This window comes from Chelon labrosus (assembly GCF_963514085.1).
Source record: "Chelon labrosus genome assembly, chromosome: 22".
In the NCBI taxonomy this organism is placed as follows: Eukaryota; Metazoa; Chordata; class Actinopteri; order Mugiliformes; family Mugilidae; genus Chelon; species Chelon labrosus.
The window spans coordinates 22,061,470-22,079,492 of NC_140355.1; the positions used below are offsets into that span (position 1 = coordinate 22,061,470).

General features: G+C 41.6%; 2 protein-coding genes across 2 annotated transcripts; one reads left to right on the forward strand and one right to left on the reverse strand.

Annotated features, from left to right (window-relative positions):
• Positions 1–4,521: 4,521 nt before the first annotated feature.
• Positions 4,522–10,442, forward strand: ckmt2a (creatine kinase, mitochondrial 2a (sarcomeric)). Its single transcript, XM_084572396.1, has 8 exons — positions 4,522–4,742; positions 4,840–4,935; positions 5,009–5,230; positions 6,605–6,690; positions 6,905–7,028; positions 7,567–7,701; positions 9,450–9,575; positions 9,657–10,442. Exons 1-8 carry the CDS (start codon positions 4,581–4,583, stop codon positions 9,771–9,773), a joined length of 1,068 nt encoding a protein of 355 aa, XP_084428522.1. The 5' UTR covers positions 4,522–4,580; the 3' UTR covers positions 9,774–10,442.
• A 799-nt stretch (positions 10,443–11,241) lies between these two features.
• Positions 11,242–15,755, reverse strand: LOC311508016 (ubiquitin-conjugating enzyme E2 L3-like). Its single transcript, XM_084572625.1, has 4 exons — positions 15,661–15,755; positions 13,321–13,416; positions 12,146–12,332; positions 11,242–12,052 (listed from the first exon to the last, which is right to left on the reverse strand). The coding sequence occupies exons 1-4, from the start codon at positions 15,685–15,687 to the stop codon at positions 11,898–11,900; spliced, it is 465 nt and encodes a 154-aa protein (XP_084428751.1). The 5' UTR covers positions 15,688–15,755; the 3' UTR covers positions 11,242–11,897.
• Between the last annotated feature and the right edge of the window lie 2,268 nt (positions 15,756–18,023).

Consider the following 18,023-nt stretch of genomic DNA (forward strand, 5'->3'; position numbering starts at 1 on the left):
CCAGGACTGGAAATAAAAGGAGGAAGAATTTAACTGGATATTTATTTAGCTGCAGATCTTTTTGTTGTTTCTACAGGACGCCGAGACGTGTTTTTTAACGCAGAAACCAGTCATAGATCATAGTTTATCCAAAACAAGCTAAAAACCAAGAGGACTGGACTTGTTTGAGGTTTTCTAGGAGACGTTTCTTCACTTCTAATAGACTAGTGGGGGTTTAAAGAGGAACATGAGTAGGACCTGAAAGGACCACCGGAAACTGGAGGATGTGGTCTACAGGTGAACCTTAAAGACCGTCTGAGTGGCTTTAATGTCAAGACTGATCCGTTTGTAGAAGTAGACGCGTCTAGTCCTGGTTAAAGGTGGAACTTTAAACTTGTATTTGCCGCTTACTGACGTCCTTCAAACGACTGGTGCTGGTAAAGCTTCATCAGCTCTCAAGTCATCGACACCAGAGGAATTAAATCCGTCTAATGTAGTCGCACGGTGTTTAATGGAAGTCAGGTTTAAATCCTCAGCACCGTAGAAATGTTTCACCTGAGGAAACACTTCAACCTTTCCCTCGTTTTATTTGTCTTTTAGTTTTGCTGCAGAGTGCACAGTGGTCAGGGTCAGGGTGGTGTTGGTGGTGGGTGGGGGTGTGGTGGGGGGGATCATGTGAAAATATCAAGGTCAAACCGGACTCTGATACCGGACCCTGGGTGGTCATCATGGCTCAGCGGGAGCTCTCTGTAGCTCCATTGGCTCACGACGCTGCGTCTCTGAACTTTTGATTGGCCTCCACCTTTTAATCCCACATGAGGGGGTGGAGCCCCCCCCCCCCCCCCCCCCCAGAGAGAAGAAACTGAAAAGCTTCTTTAACTAGAGACCTTCAGTAAGAAGACAGCAGCTCTTCTGCAGGTACTGTACCCTCTCTCTTCTTCTTCTTCTTCTTCCTCCATCAGGTCATAGAAAAGACTTTTAGACGTCGACTTCTGCAGGATTTAGACTTTTAGAGTTAACATGACCGGGTTTACATCTGAATATCTGAGTGCATGTTTTAAAGAAGAGTCTAAAAAGCAAAGAGGATGGAGGATAGCGTCAGGATGGGACGATATTAAGGTGATTGTAGGACGAAAACTGCTAAAAGATGTTTTAATTTAAATTCCTGAGGAGACAGTGGTAACTCTACTGTGTCCTCTGGAGAGGACGAGTCTGATTTAAAAGGTCACACTGGTCAGAGACTGATCTCAGGACGGACAGATAGACAGACAGACAGATAGATAGACAGATAGATAGATAGATAGACAGATAGATAGATAGATAGATAGATAGATAGATAGATCCTGTGGGAAAATCAGTATCCAGCAGCATCTTAACGCAGAGAAAGGAGGAATTACAGTCACTGAAAAGGTGGAAAGAAAAAGTATAGTGAGGTAGAAATGTGTAAAAAGTATATATGCGATATATAAAGATGATAAACTATGGGATATGATAATATAAAATAATATTAAATTAGGGTATAAAAGATTAAATATACAATATTTAGTCATTTTATCCCAACCATCACATGCTCTTCCAGATTTCTTTCTACCTGTTGATCCTTAACGGTGGTCCTGAGTTTTATCTTAATATCATTTGACCTGTCCCCGTCCTGTCCCGTCCTGACCTGTTCTTCCTCCTCTCTGACCCACTCCGGGTCTTGTGACGGGCTCTGAATATGAGCCAGACATGTTTCGGGTCTTTGGCACCGAGTCCTGGCTGGCACCCTCCACCCGGGTCTATAAATAACCTCAGCACTGACCCACAGAGAGCACACAGTCTTTAACCTGAACACTGAGCGGGATCAACGCAATGGATAAAAATCATGTGACCCCCCCCACCCCCCACCCCCCACCCCCACCCGTGTCCCAGCCTTCCTCAGATACCAGTTGTGGTGACGCCGACTGATTAACCTCTTCCCTCGACACATGCTACGCCCTTTCATTAGATCAGATCTCACTATTCTGCTGGACTCTGAGTTCTTTGGGTGGTTGTCACTTGAACGCAGCCTTTCTGGAGCCTGAGGACGCTAAGAGGCTAAGAGCATCTGCTACAGCCCCTCCTGCTCTAAGCTCGTTACTGTATTCAACTAAACCTGCATGGGTCATGGGTGGGAGGATTGGGGGGGTGGTGAGGAGGGGGGGTCGTGAAGCAGCAGGTTTTAGATCAGTTCTGGTTCAGCTAACCCAGAAATTAAAAGCTTTTAGAACCAAAAACTCAACGAGAACCAAATTCTTGGAACTGCAGCAATGTGAAATATACTTTTTGACATTTAATAGTGTTGCTAGTTAAAGCTAACTAGTAAGCTAGCACTGGCTAAAGCTTATTTCCTAAAAGCAACACCAGATATGCTAGAAAAGCTAGACGCAAACTAGCCTAGCCTAGCCTAGCCAAGCTACAAAAAATATACTGACATTTTACCATACTGTATAACCCATAGAAATATTTAATTTTGTGGAAAAAGGTCCAGTAAAAATTACAACTAGCTTGTGAGCTAGCCTCAGCTAAAGCTAATGACACCACATTTTATTTTTTATTTTTTTAAATTTAGCTTATTTTACAACACAAATAGTGCAGCATATTAAACTATTTCAATTAAAATAACAACATAGCCAGTGAAGCTAATAGCTAACTGGCCTGGCCCAGGTGAACAGAGCTATGAAAAAACTATAAAAGATTTTGACAAATTAAAACAGTTCACATCATCTTTCACATATATTACCATACCGTATGGAGAAATATTAGATGTTGTGAGAAAAAAAAAAAACAGCTAAAAACAGCTAGCCTCGGCTAAAGCTAAGTCCACCACATTTTCCTTCTTCTTGTATTTAAAAAAAAGTCATATTGCAAACATTTTTGTAATTAAGACTGGCTGAATCTAACTATTTCAATTAAATGTCAACAAAAACAGGTAAATGAGTGGAGCTAAAAGCTAACTAGCCTAGCCCAAGGTGAACAGATCTATGAAAAAACTATAGATTTCAACACATTTATTACCATACTGTATGAAGAAATATTGGATGTTGTGGAAAAAATAAATCTAATAACAGCTAGCTAGTGAACTAGCCTTGGCTAAAGCTAGTACCAACAAGTAAACAAGTGGAGCTAAAAGCTAACTAGCCTAGCCACCACTAGCTGTAGCAGAAATACATGACTTTATTTGATCAACCTTCCTTTAAACCATTAATAATTAAAGATATATTTATTAAATTGTCTCATTAGTTCAAAATATATATTGTAGAAGCTTTTGATCAAGGTTTTGTGCAGAGATAATAATTAATGTTATATATAAAGGTCATTTAGCTAATTTGTGTGACTGTCCTGCTCAGTTGGAGCTAATGCTACGCTCCTGTACTTGATACATGTCTATTCTATGTGTTTGTCACATGTCATGGACCAAAACTTTCCCTTTATTTTTTATCTCTAGTTCTTTTGCTACTGAGATACCACAGAGTTACCCAGCTAGCGGAGCGATGGCGAGCTCTTTCAGACGTCTGATCTCCGGCCGCAACACGGCTGTGTTGTTGGCCAGCCTGGGCGCAGGGACGATGGCGACCGGCTTCATGTTGAGCGAGAACGGCTCTCTGGCTGCAGAGATGAAGAAGAAGCTCTATCCTCCCAGGTAACACCAGGAAGAAGGATCACTGTGTAGAAATACGCAGGTGTGACCATGGTTTGACCTTGAGGAGACGTTCACTTCATTACCACCTGCACATTTTAGAAGCATGACTCCAGACTGACATTCAAGGGCTTTTTCACGTGTCTAAATTAAAGCATGAACATTAAAGCACCTTGAGGAGTCAGCTTGTGAGGCTTTCAGAGAGGGTGAAGGAGTGGCAGAGGTCGGCGTCAGCGGCGTCCTGCAGGATCAGTGACGCTCTCAAGTTTCATCTATGTTACCTTTGACTCACTCTCACTCTCTAAATATACAGCATATACAAGCGGTGCAAATATATTCGTTTGAACAGGGGCCAGTGTGAAAGTTGTGCTGACATGATGGACGTCCTGTTTTATTACCAGAGAGAGAGTTCATTAGAATTTGGAATAATCTGATGTCAAAGGATCAGGATTTTAGTCTCTTTTACCTTTTGCTAGAAACTGACATGACCCAAATCTGATTGTATTAAACCAACTCACATTACATGTTTATTTTTTTGGTATTGTTTTGCACACTCCGCATGGAAAAACAGACCTGCCACCAGGTGGCGCTCACTCTGTGTAGGAATAACAGGCCCTGCTAATTATTAACTAAACACAATGCCTGAAAACAAGGGACAGAAATGTTGTCTAAAACCGAATTTTGTTCATCGTTATACCACTAATGTTTACAGTGCTTGGTGTACTGCCCCCTAGTGGCAATAGATTAAATGACTGCAGCTTTAAAGTCTCTAAAATCAGAGCGTGACTCTTGTCTTGGGCTGGGCTTAAAGGCAAATAAAGAAAATAGCTGAACATTTAATGCTTAAGGAAATCATAGATAACCAGTGCTCTTCTAAACCTTAAATCTGTCTGATTCGTCCTGAAGCGCCGACTTCCCTGACCTGAGGAAACACAACAACTGCATGGCGTCGTGTCTGACTCCAGCCATCTACGCCAAACTGAGGGACAAGCTCACCCCCAACAACTGGACCCTGGATCAGTGCATCCAGACCGGCGTGGACAACCCGGGACACCCCTTCATCAAGACAGTGGGCTGTGTGGCCGGTGATGAGGAAAGCTACGAGGTAACACAAGTCAAACCCAAGAAGCTTGATTTTGTGGTCGAGTGCAGCCTGAACTCTGCTCTGAAATCAAACCTGTGACTTTGCTCGTGTCCTCCAGGTGTTTGCTGAACTCTTTGACCCCGTCATCAAGGACAGGCACAACGGCTACGACCCCAGTACCATGACACACCCCACCGACCTGGATTCCTCAAAGGTTGTACCAGCACCACAGTTTCATCCATCGTTCCATCACATGTTAATCCCTCCTCGTTTCCCTCCACTTGCAGATAACCAACGGCATCTTCGATGGGAATTACGTCCTGTCGTCCCGTGTCAGAACCGGTCGCAGCATCCGAGGCCTGAGCCTCCCCCCGGCCTGTTCGAGGGCCGAGCGCCGCGAGGTGGAGCGGGTGGTGGTGACGGCCCTGGCCGGCCTGAAGGGAGACCTGGCCGGACGCTACTACGGCCTGGGAGACATGACGGAGAAGGAGCAGCAGCAGCTGATTGACGTGAGTCAGGAAACACTTCCTCTCTTTAATTTAGATTTTATTCTGCTTTATACGTTGGGTTCTTGATTAAGATGGCATTAGTCATTAATTATTAGTCGTTTATATTTATAAAATTTTATTTTTTAGGTCTCCTATGAAAACGGTCTCACAGATAAATAACATTTCTTCCTCCTTCAACTTTACCATTAATCTTTTACTCAAAATTTAGCAGTTTTTCTTGTATTATTATTTTATTTTTCATGGTTAATAAATTCTTATTTAATTCAAAATATTGTTAAAAATCTAAATAAATTAATATCAACTGTTTTAATTTCAGTAGCTAGTTCTATCTGCTAAGCTAGGCTATTTAGCTTTTAGCAGTGGTAGCTCACAGATATATAAATTATAAAACTAAAAATTTGTCCTCCTTCAACTTTACCATTAATCATTTACACAAAATTTAGCAATTATTATTGTATTATTATATTATTTTTTCATGGTTAATAAATTCTTTATTTAATTAAAAATATTTTTAAAAATATAAATAAATGAATATAAACAGTTTAAATTTAGCTCGTTCTTAACATAGCTTAAGCTAATTAGCTATTAATTTAAAATATTTCAATAACCAATAATAATTGGTTATAATAATAAAACCAATTAAATCAAATATTTCGTTAGCAAAGCAGTAGCTATTTCTTCTCTGCTAAGCTAGGCTAGGCTATTTAGCTTTTAGCTGTGATAGTTTTCTTTCTTTAGTATTTTTTCCCCCTTCGTTACTATTATGTTAGTGGTAATTGGTTTGTTATTAAACACAAAAATGCTTAAGCTAATTAGCTATTAAAGCTAGTTTTATTTATTCTGCAGATAAATAATACTCAGAATAATTTAAAAATAATTAATACCATACTAGATCATTGAAAATGTTTTAATTCTAAGATAAAAAGGGGAAAATAAATAAATTAGCTTTGGCTACATGGAGACTAACAAGAAAGGCTAATGAGTTGCATTATGGGAGATGTAGGATCAAGTGTTAAACTAAAAGAAGTGTAACATCAGGACAGATGATCCTGACACGTAGACGCTGATGTTTTCTGCTCTGATAATTTCACGCTGCGTCACATTAAGGATCACTTCCTGTTTGACAAACCCGTGTCTCCGTTGCTCACCTCGGCCTTCATGGCCCGGGACTGGCCCGACTCCAGGGGGATCTGGTAAGGCCAGCCTCGTTCAGTGAACTCCTCCCTCCACCCCCAGAGAGAAAGGAAATGTCCACCTCTGAGGGAACAAACATGTTCCCACCACACCCTGCTTCCTTTCCTCTGCACTGTGTTAATGTGACGTCCTTCTGCCTCTGTTTCCTCCTTCGCCCTCCCTTCACCCTTCCACCTGTAGGACCACTTCCTGTTTGACAAGCCCGTCTCTCCACTGTTGACTTGTGCCTTTATGGCCAGAGACTGGCCAGACGCCAGGGGCATCTGGTATGGTCTACTCCTGCATGTCTGCTGCTGTGTGACCATTATTTCACATTTCAATGGAAAAATTAAAGACTTTCCATCGTCTGCAAACAACAGGAAATGTCTAGTCTCCATTTGGAGAGAATAGTCTGTTAGATGGGTGCATGTCCAGCTCATAAACTCCTTTGTGTTTGTGAGAGCTCTTCGTTTAGATGTGTTTGCTGGTTCTCCTCCTCAGGCACAACAACGAGAAGACCTTCCTGATCTGGGTGAACGAGGAGGACCACACCAGGGTCATCTCCATGGAGAAGGGCGGCAACATGAAGAGAGTGTTTGAGAGATTCTGCAGAGGACTCAAACAGGTACGGACCTTTAGGTTCCTGCTGTCCACACCTGGTGTCTCCACATGCGTCCCCAGCCAGCACTTGAGATCTGATCTCAGTTTGTGTGTCTGTAAATAAGCAGCGCCATCATGTGGTCAGTAGAATATCAATGGATCTCTACCTACTGCTGTTTCAGAACCATGAACAGCTGCTTGTTGACTTGGAGACATGATCCAGATTTTGGAACAAGATGGAAAGTCTCTCTCTCTCATTAAAAAGTCCACGTTTTTATTTATTTATTTAAAGCATTATCTTATTTAAAATCTGAAGGGCTCAAAAACTTTGAATCAGCTCTGCAAATATGTGGAAAAAAGGATAGCGTGACAGGAAAGGTTTAAACAACGAGAACATGTTTTGAATTGTTTTGCAAAGGCCACAAACACAGTGCAGGAAGTGCAGTTTAAATGTTAGATATCATCAGTATTTCATGTATTTCTTTACTACTACTACTACTACATCTTCCTCATGTCCCGTACGTGTCATAATATTTGACCGTTGAGGTTTTTCCTGTCTGCAGGTGGAGCATCTGATCCAGGAGCGAGGCTGGGAGTTCATGTGGAACGAGCGTCTGGGCTACATCCTCACCTGCCCCTCCAACCTGGGCACCGGTCTGAGGGCCGGGGTGCACGTCCGCCTGCCCAAACTCAGCAAGGTGACAAGGATCAGCCGTAACATTACGACCGTTGGGAGTGAATAGCACCGATTGTCTTGTTGTTTTCGGGATAGTCTCATCCATGGAGGCCCCACCTCGCAATGTGCAGCACATGAATGCCGGTGGTGTTTTTGCAAAATGCAAATATGACATAGATATGACATTTAACTGCATGATTTCCATATAAGTAACAGCTATTCCTGATCTGTCCACTTGGAATTGCACTGTTTTAGTCAGAGTTGTGGACGTAAGACGACACTGAGAATTTTGCATTAAGTTGACGCAGAACTACGTAGACCACAAGAGCTGTGATTAGTCCTCTTGGTAGTAGCGTGTTTCTGCTTCTCCATCTCCGCAATTTTCTAATTGATTGTTTTGGATCAATAAAGATGGAACACAAGAAGGAAAGGTTAACTGAGGAGGTTCAGAGATACAACCGTTTGTACGACTTAGTAGAAACCTCCTTAGAATCCTTAGAAATAGAAACTAAAATTAACCCGACTGGCAAAAAAGACACAGTGCCGATTAGTGTTGTGACAGGGCGAGACAGACTGACGAGGTACAAGTAGAAACCACTGGTACCGGCGTAGGCTACGTACGTAGGTTATGTCGTCTATGTCCCGCGGTACTTTAAATGAACCTTAACCCTTCAAATCACATGACCAACTTGGTGAGTCTACGTTTCAACTTGTGTGGAAAGTGCTAACTTCAAACTATATACCAGTTTTTAAATTGTGTTGATAGGCCGAGTAAGATTAGACTTATTATCAATAATTTACGTCATGCTTTTTCCTGAATATTGTCATCAAGACAACCTCTTTCCTGTTGATGGAAAAATGCATCACATCAACCAATCAGAGAATTATATGGCAATGGTTGCTAAGGAAGAGTTGTGGGAGTGATGCTATATATATATAGAGAGAGAGTTTTGAGATTTGAGAGATTTCTGATCTTTAGACATGACTTATTGTGACGCCTGAGAGTTTTGTAAATGGTTGCACAAAAAATGCCTGATGCATTTCCTGCATTTTAATGTACATAGTTGTAAATAACTTTGTTGTTTGCTAAATTTTTACATAAGCTTTTGAAATTTACAGTTTAGATTTGCATTCTAAGTTATAAAAAAAATGGTTCGTTAAACATTTTTTGTTGTTTTCAGTTTTTCCTGCTCAGATTTTATGTTTTTAGTGGTTTTAGGTCCAATGTGTTAATACAGTATGTCAAAATGGAAAAATAACTGTAAAGTCACACATGTGAGGTTGTGCTGAAAAGAATGACACCAAACAAGGGAAGGTAAACTGTTACGGTAAAAAGGCCACTTATACTGTAGACCTCAGAGTTAAACACTAGATGGCAGCGATGTGCTGAAATTGCACTTATTTTTCTAAAGACATTTCAAGTTGTTCCTAAAAATGTTTTATTATAATTTTGCTGTTACGTTTCTGGTCCGACCCCTTTAAGATCAAGTTGGGCTGCATGTGGCCCATGTCTTGGTGGGGTTAATGCCTCCATCGATCAGAGCTGCAAAATAGTGAACCCACTCATTATAGATGTGCATTAATCCGCTGCTGAAAATAGTCCCAACTAGTGCAGCACAAGAGTACAACTGAAGATGACATCACACCTAACATCGTCCAACTCTTTTGCAAATAAACGTGTATTAAGTTTTCTATTCTATCTCCTGGAGAAGAGTGGTTTTGTTTCATTAAACTTTTATTTATTTATTTTTTTGAATGTTTAACACGCAGGACGCACGTTTCCCCAAAATCCTCGACAACCTGCGGCTGCAGAAGCGCGGCACCGGGGGCGTCGACACGGCCGCCACCGGAGACACCTTCGACATTTCCAACAACGACCGTCTGGGCAAATCTGAGGTGAGGATCCAGCAGTTTAAAAATATAGAATTCTTGTGTTTCCATTTATGTGCTAAATAAATTACATTTACGATGTTTTAGGTGGAGCTGGTGCAGCTCCTGGTCGATGGCGTCAACTACCTGATCGAGTGCGAGAAGAGGCTCGAGAAGGGCCAGGACATCAAGGTCCCGGCTCCCATCTCTCAGTTCAGGAAGTGAAAGTTTGACTCGTCAGCGTTGGCAGGAGGTCAGCCGCCGGCTCGCCGCTCAAACTGAGTCTGGAGAACCTCAGAGCGACGTCCGTCCACATCCTACACCCAGGGGGAGGTCGACTCTCGACTCCTCCCACAAAGGGGTGCAGATCTTTTAGGACAAAATAATCCTAGACATCGTTTGAAGTTAGGGGAAACTTCTACCTCAAGTTAACTGTAACCATGACTTCAATGAATAAAACCAATATCAAAACATCACGACTCTCTGGTTTTACTTTAACGTATCTGGCTGGAGATGACAAGAACGTCCAACCAAGAATCAACGCTGGGAAGACGGACACCTTCGTCTCCAGTCAGCTTGATGAGTTTGTCGCTTGGAAAGCTTTTATTTTGAAGGAGTCATTGGCAGTTTTTTTTTCTCTGGCTAAAACAAAAAGGTGTGTCCATTCATTGGGTTAACAAACAGGATCACAACGGTTTCCTCCAACCACAGGTGAGTATCTGGTCAGAGTTTCAGGTGACACCACCCACACATGTTCCTACATCATCTACCAGTCTATTATTATTGAAGACTTGGATAAAACGTCTTCAATAGTCCATCATGTCCCGACTGAGAGATGACACATTTCTCAGGATGTTAAGAGTGAAGCTGAAACGAGGACAACTGGACTGGTTGGGTTTCTTGAAGACGTATCATCCAAGTCTTCAGTTCTAATAGACTGGTGAGGGTGGGGGGGTTGGGGTTTAATCAGGAACATCTGTGGGTGGTGTCCACCTGAAGCTCATGTGACTAGAGTCTGTCAACGACCTGATATTCACCTGGAATCAAGAGGAATCTGTTTTGTCCATTAATGTCCAAAGAGTTCAGTATCAAGACGTGTCTTTACTCTTCTTTCAAACCATCTGTCCAATGCGGACATTGCTGTCCTCTAAAGGAGTGTCATTTGTCTTTCAGGTGTAGGTGCACAGCTGAATCCTAACCCAAAGAGCTTGAGTTTCTCCAAGTCTGTACCACATTCGTCCATTCCTTGAGTTTCTTGGTTCTTCTTCTTCGGTTTGATTCCCACAGTCACTCTTGGCTCTAATCTTTCTGGTTTCTAATGACCATCTCCTCTTGCTCTTCCTTTTCTGGGGCAGAAGAAACTTTCTGGAAATGTTCTGGACTGATCACATCGTCAAGTCGTGTTTCTCTTCTTGTCACGATACAGATCAGTGCGTCAGATGGACAGTTTGCTGTGAAGCCAACGCCATCGACACAAAGAACTTGTTGTTCCACCGGGAAACTTCTGACGAGGCTTCCAGGTGACGAATTCCAGTTACTTTTGATGGCGTCATCTTTAATAATGGTTTAACTGCAGATCCCAGCAACGCCACAACCTCTCTGGGCTTCGTATATTCTCAGTTTTGAAGCCGTCTTGCCTCCGGAGGCGGGCTAGAGGAGATAAAGTGACAGTACTGGAGTTCTGGAGGCTAAAAGAGGTGGAAGATTTTTTTTAATTATAAGGGATTATTTTTTTTTTTTTTACTTTTCTCCAACATCTTAAAATACAAAAACACGTTGCATGTGCAGACTCTGCGTCCGTAACAAACTTTAACTTTCTTGTACTGCGACAGGTGATTTACATAGAGTGCGTTTACAGTGTGTTAAAGACAAAGGAGGAGACGACGAAATAGAAATCAGACGCTGATAAAGTTCAAAACGAAGCTTAGAAGTTCTGTAAACAGGTAGTTCTGCATAAGCTACTGATTAATCTGAGAACACATTCAACACTGAAGCACTTTTGTTTTTGTTTATGATTAGATTTTACGTTCTAGGGTGCCACCTCCGACTATTCTCTTTTATTCTAAAAAGAAATCAGTAGAAAGAAGTCAATGACAACCAAAAAAAAAAAAAAAAAAAGGTGACGTCTAGAGGCCCGGGGCTGCCTACTCACCAAAAAGTCCTGCTTGTTTTTGGCAAAGTGAAACAGAAAGTTCCTACGAAGTGCTTTGGAGAGCGCTAAACATATTGCAGGTAATGCGAGAACAGGGCGTCTCTGTGATATTTGGGGGTAAGAATAAGGGAGTCGGGAGGAATCGGGGGGTCTGGGTTTTTTGAAAAGGAAAACGGTTGACGGGCAGGTTGGCGTCGTCAGTCCACAGGTCGCTTTTCACTGTGTTTCTTTGTGAACTCTTCGGCGTTCTTCATGAATTTCGCGCGGTCTTTAGTGTATTCCTCCGCCAGGTCGGCCCTCAGGGGATGCTCCGGCTGGGGGATGTTCACCAGAGAGACGAGACACTGGATCACTGCAAGGACAGAGGGACACGGGGGGTGTTGGTAAATTCACCTCAACAAGCTGCTTTTATAACCTGTTATTTAGACTCTCATGGTCAACGAACCTTGGCAGGTTCTCGTCGCTGGCTTCCAGTTCTCCACGCTGATGATGGGCAGGCAGACCTGGCCCTTCTCGTCGATGTTGGGGTGGTAGATTTTTGTCTTGAAGGTGATCTTGGGCGGCTTGAAGGGGTACTCGGCGGGGAAGATGATCTCGATACGAAACGCTCCTTTGTCGTATGGAGGGCAGTCCTTAAAAGGGTTGGGGAGGCAGAAAGACAGAGTAGTAGTTCGGCCACAATGCAGAAGACATTTTCAATCGAATGTCCAGTTTTAGCTTTTTGATAGCACCAACCAACGCTAAAGCAACGCTTCAACGGACGCTCACAGTCCTGAAACCTGACAAATAGAACGCAAACAAACAACTGAAACAGAAATATTATACTCGTTTGTTCAGGAAAATTAACCTCTAGGATTAAAAGTTGAATGAATTCTGAATTCTACCAGTGAACTCTAAAAGAAAATGTCAGGACATCTGTCCATGAGCTGAATGTGAAGAGAAACTGGGTCATGCAGCAAGACAACGAGAACCAAGAACACAAGTGGTTCTACAAAAGAACGGTTAAAGAAGAACAAGATGAATGTTTAGGAACGGCCAAGTCAAAGTCCTGACCTTAATCCAATAGAAATGTTGTGGAAGGACCTGAAGCAAGCAGTTGATGTGAGGAAACCCACCAACATCTCAGAACTGAAGTGGTTCTGTTCTGAGGAATGGGCTAAAATTCCTCCAAGCTGCTGTAGACCACTGATCAGCAGTTACCAGAAACCAGATACTGACTCACTTTCTTGCTTCCGTTTCAGGTGTTTGACTGGTTTCTCTTTATCTACTTTCAGGACACATGCTGCAGCTTCAAAGCCACTTCTACACTGTAATGATTGACGGTAGTTCAGCCAACAAGTAAATTAGATAAGTAGGAGATTTTAGCCGAGTAGATGATGTTCAAAGTCTGACTCACTGCAAGATTTGATAAGCTGTCTATAGGGTGAGAGGTTTACAGAGCAGATATGTGCCGTAGCAGACTGAAGAATGAAATCTGATCTCATCGTTTCTTCAGTTCTTCTCATTGTAATAGGTTTAATAAAGCGTTGGAGGATCTGAAACGCTCCGTCTGTGACATAGAAGATGATTTTAACCACATCAAAGCTTGTAAAGTGTACGGGGTTACGTCGCAGTACTTACAGGAACAAGAAGCCCTTGCCAGTTCAAAATATTACACTCGTCCACTTGAATGTTGCGGAAAGTCTTCGACCCAGTTTTCCTGAGGTCTTCAAGCTCCTACACGAGAGGATAAACAATAAAAACATTAAAAGTGATTTACAGGAGAAAGAAAATGAGAAAATATTCAAACATGAGACGTTTGAACCTACACGTTTTTAACGTTAGCTTAAAAATGACCAAACAGTCGCCTAAACGTGATTTTGCAAGCGACTACAGATTATTCTCTCACTTTATATTAATATAATTAATACATAAATAAGCACCATTATAAGTTCCTTCAATTATTTTTAAACTAAAAGCAGGAGTTTGAAGACGGTTGAAATCTTTTCTGGTAAAAGATTTTTGCAGATTTCTAAACTTTTAATTAGATCTTTTTGCAAGCGACTACGGATTATTCTCTAGTTTTATATTAATATATTATATAATTATAGTTCCTTCAACCATTTTCAAACGCCTGTATTTAACTTAAAATTAAGTGTAGTCTTTTTTGGTAAAAGATTTTTACAGATTTCTAAACTTTTAATTAAATCGATAATTCTCAAAACCTTTAAACGTCTGATTTGGTCCAAACAATCATCTAAAAACTGAGAAGAATTCATTTTACAACACAAAGACAACAAAAAACTAACCAAACATGAGACGTTTGACCCCTGATTGTTTTTTATTTTAGCTTTTTGCCAGTTACTAAATCTTATTTTCTTCCATGGCTGTGTGTTTCTGTACACTAACTGTGTGGTAATAAAAGCTTTTCTCAGTTTCTAGTCTGTAAAAGTCAGTTAATCATTAACAGACCTGAAGCTATAGATTTAGTGCAGGACTGTTAAATCATAATTTTCACTCGTGTACCTAATGAACTGGCCTTTACCTAAAGTGCAAACCTGGGTTGTCGAGGGGAATTCAGGAAGTGGTGATAAACACTGCCGTTTGTTTCTGAGGGGAATTCCTGAATTTCACATTAAAAGGGAAACCAAAAGCTCAGAGCAGTGTTTATAGTCTTTAATCTGACGTTTAATGTTTTATTTGGTGAAAAGTATTTTAACTACAGCTGTGTGGCGTTAGTTCATTAGGGTATTTCCATTCTGTGCCATTTATCTGACAGCTGTAGCTACTTTGACTTTATAGACAGAAAACACAACACATTGATAAAGATTAGTTTGTTTTTACTGCTCTGCATTCATCCAGATACTCCTCTCTTATAGTACAATGACTGTTTTAAATTCATATTTCTCCACTGTGAGATAATTTAAAGTATTATCTTATCTCATCTTGTATTGGGGCCAGAGCGAACGAATAGTTTCATTATCACTTCAGTCATTGTGAAAGCAAAAGAAGGAAAAAACAAAACCAAAAAAAAAAAAAAAAAAGGGTTGTCTTCCCAGCAGAGAGACTTTAGAGCCAAATACAAAAATATAAATACAATAAAATTTCATTATTCAGTGTCACTTTTCACTGCCATTATCATTTATTAATTTGAAATGTACTTTACAATGCTATGAACCAGTTCCTGTTCTGTAGTGACTTTAACCTGCATAACTAGATATTTATTTCACATAACTGTTTTACTAATTTAGATTAATTTCGACTTTTTCAATTAAGCGTCGTTTTTATTTCCCTGATTTTTGTTTTTATAGCAAATATTACTGATTACCAGAATCCTACTTCAGTCTATACAACAAAATATTTAGGTTAAGATATTTTTGTGTTTTTTTTTCTTCACGCATTTTTACAATTTTACAACATTTGCTTGATCATAAGATGTATTTTAGAGATAATTAATCAATAATATTCAGCTTAAAGTGCTAATAAACAGCGACTAGGACCAAATCAGAGCATATTTGGTAAATATTTTACTGAAAAACAGCCGATGCTGGAGATTAACCGGTTAATCGACGGGTCGCAGCAGTCATTTATGACTATTTATTCGACGATAAGTGGGCCAGCTGAGGCCTGACGTCACGCCCCAGCCCTGAAGTCTCCATGTTTTCCCTTCACACGGTGACAGCGGCTCAAACACGGACCCTGGCTCCAGACCAGCTCAGCCCTCCGGTCACAGATATCAGCTGACACTTCTCTCCCCCAGGTGCTGAATCACGACCCGGCGGCGTCTCAAACCAACTACTCAGCTCGCAGCCCCCTCGTCTCGTCGGCCGTCATTATCCTTTCATTTCGTCGGGCACATGAACGACTAACCGCTCGGATATTTCCTCTCGGTCGACGGGACTCTAGCTTCACATTTAAACCTGAAATTAGTAGCGTAGGTCCCGTCAAAGCGGTGTAAATGCAGTAATTTGGGTTTTTTACCTTGCTTAGTCTCCTGGTCGAAGTCATTGTGGTACCGATTTTCTCTTCTTCTTCCTGTTTCTGTCCTTCCTCCTCCACTTCTTTTGAGTTTGGTTCGAGGCGGCGGAGAGGCGGAGCCCTGCCGCGCCAGCGCCCCCTAGCGGACCGGAGGACGCATGCGCAGAACCAAATATACTCCTAACTGCCATGTATTTTTATTTTTATTTTTATTTTTTTTTAATTCACCAATCTGTGTAAGGTAATTAGAACACTGAAAATATTTTTATTTTATTTTTAAGTTTAATTTTTTTGTGAAAGGCAATATACAAACACACAGCAGACATGTCAACAGTAATAACAAAATGCAAAAAAAATAAATAAAATAAAAAGTAAAAAAGGAAAGAGAAAGGCAGCTACACTAGAAGAAAAAAAATTTAACATCAAATGTATACCTGAGGTGGGATTAAAGAAGAAAATAAATGAATGATAATGGTGACAAAACAAAAAGGATTACAGGCTTAGAAACAAGAGTTAGCTGTCTATGAGCAGCTGCCAGACTTTGGCAAATGTGGCCAAGGAGCCGTTCATTGTAAGTCTCAGTTTCTCAAGGCTAGGATGGTGTAACACATCCTGCATCCACTGAGTCCAGCTTGGAGCATACCTGTCAAGTATCCCGTATTGGCCGTATTGTACCCTTCTTTCCCACCATCCTCCCACATTAGTATTTTCCCGTAAATCTCCCGTATTTTAACCAGCGTTATTAAAAAATAATAATTAAAAAAAATTAAAAAAAACATTCCCAGTCTGAGCTCTGTCACTAGCCTCGCGACAACTGCCACCTACAGTACCTGTAGTCATGGACATAGACGCGTCATTGAGCCCATACTGGAGGAGGCAGCTCTGTCCCGCGAACCCGTACGAATTAATGGAATGAACTTTATTAAGCGTCTTCTACACAGTACTACAACCTGTTAAACCCCAGCCATATCTCAAGAGAAAACGCCTAAAAATACATACCCAAAGTGAACGAAGAATTGTTACACAATTATACGGTTCATATGCATTTCCTTGGTGTCTGGAGACATGTAGGGACCTCAGGGAATGTATTCACAGTGTCAAAAATGTTGTGTGTATTACTATACTTGAGTAAATTGGAATAAATCAAAGGAGAAATGTGAAATTTCTATCCTCGCCTATTTTTTTTACCCCTATTTGTAAGAGGATAACACTATGCTAACAATAATCCCATGCACACAGGTGCCACTGATCACCTTCCAGGACCAGGCGGACATTCATCTGACATCAGAGTGTACTATCACTGTGTAATGTATAATAAAAACATCACTGAGGGGAAAGTGAAAGAAAGCACACAAAAAAATAAAAAACAATAAGAGGAATGTTGGTGAGGTATGCACCAGCTGAGTGCTGTGATTTCAAAGTTCACTACGCCCCCAGATGGTACTCTTTGAAGCAGTTACGGCTTGAGGTGAAACACAGAGCAACGTTGCACTTGCTGCAGTACACCGGTGTCTTCACCTTTCTCCCCTGGTCCTTGCACAGAATGCAGACCCTACGCTGGTCCGTGGCAGTTTGTCCAAAATACATGGGCATACAGGTGTTGCTGAGAGTGGGCTGCGGCGCAGCAGCAGCAAGTAGAGCTTTGGCCTTGTCCACCATCTCCTTCATGAGGACCTCCCTGAATCTTTTGTGGCTCATGGGAGTCTCTCCTTTCCCGATGGCCAAGAACTTGAAGAGGATGTAGGAGTTGACAACAGCGATATCTACAAAATGATAGAAGAAGGTCTTGTACCATCTCATCGTCTTCCCTCGAACAGAGTAATACTGGATCAGGGCATCTGACAGATCCACCCCTCCCATGTACTTATTGTAATCCCTGACCGCATCAGGAACGGGAAGGCTTTTATCGTGCCACTGTCCGTCCTCCTTTACTCTCCTGCGTGTGGAGTCTCCACTGTATGCCTTGTGGAAACTGCTGCACACAGTCACCTCCCTTGTGTCCTTCCACTTGGCAAAGAGCAGGTTGTCCTTCCGCAGCCACCTCATCTCTCCCCTCTCGGCCTTCTTCTGTAAATCATTCTGTGTCGCTGTGGGAAAGCCAATGCAGGTCCGGCGGATGGTTCCACAAGCTGCTGTGTAATTGGTGGCAAGTTGCTTAAAAAGTGCTGGACTTGTGTAAAAGTTGTCAACATACAGGTGGTAACCTTTTCCCAGCAGTGCAAAGTTCATTAGGTCCATGACTGATGTGAAGCTGAGACCCTCCCTCTGAAAATCAGTAGTTTTTCCTTGGTAAACAAAGAAATTCCACGTATATCCAGAACTGGAATCAGCCAACACAAACAGTTTATATCCATGCTTGGTTGGCT

Coding starts and splice junctions, on each gene's coding strand:
- ckmt2a (XM_084572396.1), top strand. CDS start 4,581: ATGGCGTCGTGTCTGACTCCAGCCATCTACGCCAAACTGAGGGACAAG. Junction 6,691..6,904: donor CCAGACGCCAGGGGCATCTG/GTATGGTCTACT, acceptor TCTCCTCCTCAG/GCACAACAACGAGAAGACCT. Junction 7,702..9,449: donor GCCTGCCCAAACTCAGCAAG/GTGACAAGGATC, acceptor TTTAACACGCAG/GACGCACGTTTCCCCAAAAT.
- LOC311508016 (XM_084572625.1), bottom strand. CDS start 15,687: ATGACTTCGACCAGGAGACTAAGCAAG. Junction 12,333..13,320: donor GGCAAGGGCTTCTTGTTCCT/GTAAGTACTGCG, acceptor AACCCTTTTAAG/GACTGCCCTCCATACGACAA. Junction 12,053..12,145: donor AGCGACGAGAACCTGCCAAG/GTTCGTTGACCA, acceptor CTGTCCTTGCAG/TGATCCAGTGTCTCGTCTCT.